Consider the following 4,095-nt stretch of genomic DNA (forward strand, 5'->3'; position numbering starts at 1 on the left):
GTTTTCTCCCTCCTCCTTATGACACCCTTTTAGATACCTGAAAACTGCTATCATGTCCCCTCTCAGTCTTCTCTTTTCCAAAATAAACAAACCCAATTCTTTCAGCCTTCCTTCATAGGTCATGTTCTCAAGACCTTTAATCATTCTTGTTGCTCTTCTCTGGACCCTTTCCAATTTCTCCACATCTTTCTTGAAATGCGGTGCCCAGAACTGGACACAATACTCCAGTTGAGGCCTAACCAGCGCAGAGTAGAGCGGAAGAATGGCTTCTCGTGTCTTGCTCACAACACACCTGTTAATACATCCCAGAATCATGTTTGCTTTTTTTGCAACAGCATCACACTGTTGACTCATATTTAGCTTGTGGTCCACTATAACCCCTAGATCCCTTTCTGCCGTACTCCTAGACAGTCTCTTCCCATTCTGTATGTGTGAAACTGATTGTTCCTTCTTAAGTGGAGCACTTTGCATTTGTCTTTGTTAAACTTCATCCTGTTTACCTCAGACCATTTCTCCAATTTGTCGAGATCATTTTGAAATATGACCCTATCCTCCAAAGCAGTTGCAATCCCTCCCAGTTTGGTATCATCTGCCAGGGACTACTGCTACTGAGTCCCCCAGCTATCTTGTGTTTTACAATCAGTTTATATATACTACATAAACAAACTGGATTAAAAAATGTTTTCTCTCCCAAAGTCTCCTTTCCAAGTAAAACTTAAGTGCTAATTGTAACAATAGCATGCAAAACATTTTTCAACTTATGAGTGATTTTTAAATTGACAGTGCCCCTTTAAGAGGAAATTTGAAGAGAAAGTGACTCAGACAGTAGGGATCCAAGCAGTAGGGCAACAGTTTAGGGTTTTATTCATGTGTGGCTCTGAGCTCACTGTAAAGATCAGCATTGTCCTGAGAACTGTAATTTTTTTCTCTTTACCTGAAGCTTTGTACTCCCTTTGGGGTTTTTAAATAAGGATATGAGTTTGATATCACAATACTTTGTCTCCAAATATCGTAGCACTCTCCATTATCTATTGAAATAAAATTATTTTAATTAACAGGCATCCATCCTGCTGGGATTTAGGTACCTTAAGTGGATCAGGGAGAAGTGCTGTTAGTTTTTCCACATATTCCTGGATTGATGGATGCATGTAGACGTTGGTTGTATGCCACAGACGACCAAGCTGTTTTTGGGCAGCTGCAGTTACCGTCCTGTGTGCAGTAAGAAAGACTGACTAATTTAATCCAACATACATACAATTTTTTTCTGACTCTGCTATTAATTCTTAAAATTCTGGCATTTTCCTGACTACCGGATGAACAAATGAATGAAAGAGAGGAATGAGCTAATTTGCCAAAAGATCACTGCAGCTGGTTTGAATCTAAGAATCTGATCCCAGATACACCAAAACACAGCGTGCCATATTCTGCCTTGGGATATATGGGGCCACAAACAAAAAAGCAAAAGTATATTTCTATATTAGTCAGTGTAACTCATACAATAACATACTTACGGGTGACAGTGACCAACACTGACAGTAACAATTCCAGCAAAGAGATCAAGGTACCTTCGTCCCTCATAATCAAACAGCCACTGCATATGTCCCTGATGTAGCAGCAGTGGTTTCTTGTAGTACATTTTCAGTGATGGAGACAGATTCTGTTTGCGGATCTTCAGCATACGCTCATAGGAATAGGACTGTAGGAGGGAAGAAATCATTTCTGCCCCCATTACTAAAGGTATCTACAGATTCATCATATCAACACAACATAATTTGTTCACATTGGAATCCAAGTTAACTAAATAACTACAATTTTAAAATAAATACTAACCTACAATTAGGCTATATAAACCTCTGAAATCTCATAATTTAAACGAGAGTGCTATATTGCACTGATCTCTTACTTAAAGATTATGAAATCCACAACCTATTACAAATTAAGCAGATTTAACATGGGCATGTGACTTGCTCATGTGACCCCAAACTCCATCTTGTTACCTGTAATTTTCCTCAAACGAGAACAATAGGTTTCTTTCCACATGGTAGAAATTATAAATGGCCCTGGAAACATCTCCATGTTGCTTCTTACCTGCTCTAACCTCTGGACTATGAACTTTTACTAATGGGAGCATTCTAACCAAGGAATTGAGGACCTTCCAAATCATTTGGAAGCAACCAGAAACTTGACTTAAGCCAGCAGTTTATTCCATCACTGCGATAAGCCTGATCCAAGAACTTTGCAATGAATGTATGTATTTGATTCCTTTAACCAATTTTAACTCTCACCTTTCTTTGTTTTTATAAATAAGCCTTTAGATGCTAAAGGATTGGCAACAGTGTAATTATTGAGTAAGATTCTGAGTTATATATTGACTTGGTATGTGGCTGGTCCTTTGGGATCAGAATAACTTTGTGTGATGAAATTGGTTTTAAATAACCACTCATCATTAAGTCTAGTGTCGGGTGTTAAAACCAGGACTAGACTACCTAAGGAGACTGCTTTTCTGACTTCTTGTTAGCCAATGTGGTGAAACAGAAGTTTACTTTTGTTTCTGGTCTGGTATATCTTATGGGAGAATAACCACCAGCTTTTGGTGTTTCTGCCCTATTTCTCAGCAGCTTGTCCTGAATTTGGTACTCTCAGTTGTGATCCAATGAGGCAGGGTGACAACAGGATACAGAGCTATCTTGGCAACTGATCCACAACCACAGAATCACAGAAGATAACTGGACCATCATAAATCTTGTCACCATCAGATGAAAATGTAAACACATTTCTGTAACCGTAAATTGGCACAGTAACAGAACACCTACTCAACAGTGTTTAATTCATGATATCGAAGTCATACATTTATCTTTCATGTGACTGTTGCTTGAAAATACACCTTTTTAACCGATCGGATACTTATTAGTTCCTTGCTGGACACAGGCCATGGGGCATTAGACAGCAAATAAGAGTAGTTCCTTAAAAATCAAACATTTCCCCTTCCCCCTCTACCCCTATTGCACTCCCCCAAAAAACTAACTTGGCATACATTTTGGTGGAGGGGGTAAAACATTTTATAGAACTCCTCAAATTAGGTATTAAAAATCAGTGAGAGGGAAACAAATAATAGAAAAATGTTTCATTGCTACCTTTCCTTGGGTTAAGATTGTTCTTCTACTGTATTCTAATCAGCACCACAGAGGCCCTGTTTAACTCTGATCTCCAAAGGATCTCAGAGAAGGATAAAAGCCATGATCTAAACTTCTGATGCCACTGAAGAAAATTCGTAATAAGCTAGTGAACAGAACAATTACGGCATACAGCAGAATGGTGATCTTAGCAATGAGATCTAGTCTAGACCCAAGTACAGTGCCCTGTGCATGACTTACCTCATATTCTTCAGGTGAAAAGTCACAAGGAGGCATTTTTGCTTGCATGGAGAAAGAGCTTTTCAATTCCTGCTGTGTAAGTGTATCTAATAAAATACAGTGGATTAGAAGGATTATCACAACATCTCAAAGCACACATCTGAAACAAACTATCTTTGAAAATTTGTTTTTGCAACAATATAAGTGAGGACCAAGGTAGATTCATAGATTCATAGATTCTAGGACTGGAAGGGACCTCGAGAGGTCATCGAGTCCAGTCCCCTGCCCTCATGGCAGGACCAAATACTGTCTAGACCATCCCGGATAGACATTTATCTAACCTACTCTTAAATATCTCCAGAGATGGAGATTTCACAACCTCCCTAGGCAGTTTATTCCAGTGTTTAACCACCCTGACAGTTAGGAACTTTTTCCTAATGTCCAACCTAAACCTCCCTTGCTGCAGTTTAAGCCCATTGCTTCTTGTTCTATCCTTAGAGGCTAAGGTGAACACGTTTTCTCCCTCCTCCTTATGACACCCTTTTAGATACCTGAAAACTGCTATCATGTCCCCTCTCAGTCTTCTCTTTTCCAAAATAAACAAACCCAATTCTTTCAGCCTTCCTTCATAGGTCATGTTCTCAAGACCTTTAATCATTCTTGTTGCTCTTCTCTGGACCCTTTCCAATTTCTCCACATCTTTCTTGAAATGCGGTGCCCAGAACTGGACACAATACTCCAG

General features: G+C 39.2%; 1 protein-coding gene across 1 annotated transcript; it reads right to left on the bottom strand.

The window, feature by feature from the left end:
- Window positions 1-1,028: 1,028 nt before the first annotated feature.
- Window positions 1,029-3,455, bottom strand: LOC112122241 (alanine--glyoxylate aminotransferase 2, mitochondrial-like). The gene is made up of 3 exons (XM_026662644.1): window positions 3,375-3,455; window positions 1,512-1,696; window positions 1,029-1,209 (listed from the first exon to the last, which is right to left on the bottom strand). Exons 1-3 carry the CDS (start codon window positions 3,420-3,422, stop codon window positions 1,029-1,031), a joined length of 414 nt encoding a protein of 137 aa, XP_026518429.1. The 5' UTR covers window positions 3,423-3,455.
- Window positions 3,456-4,095: the final 640 nt, after the last annotated feature.

The sequence above is a fragment of the Terrapene carolina genome, unplaced genomic scaffold, assembly GCF_002925995.2.
Source record: "Terrapene carolina triunguis isolate 2854851 unplaced genomic scaffold, T_m_triunguis-2.0 Scaffold29012, whole genome shotgun sequence".
Lineage (NCBI taxonomy): Eukaryota > Metazoa > Chordata > Testudines > Emydidae > Terrapene > Terrapene triunguis.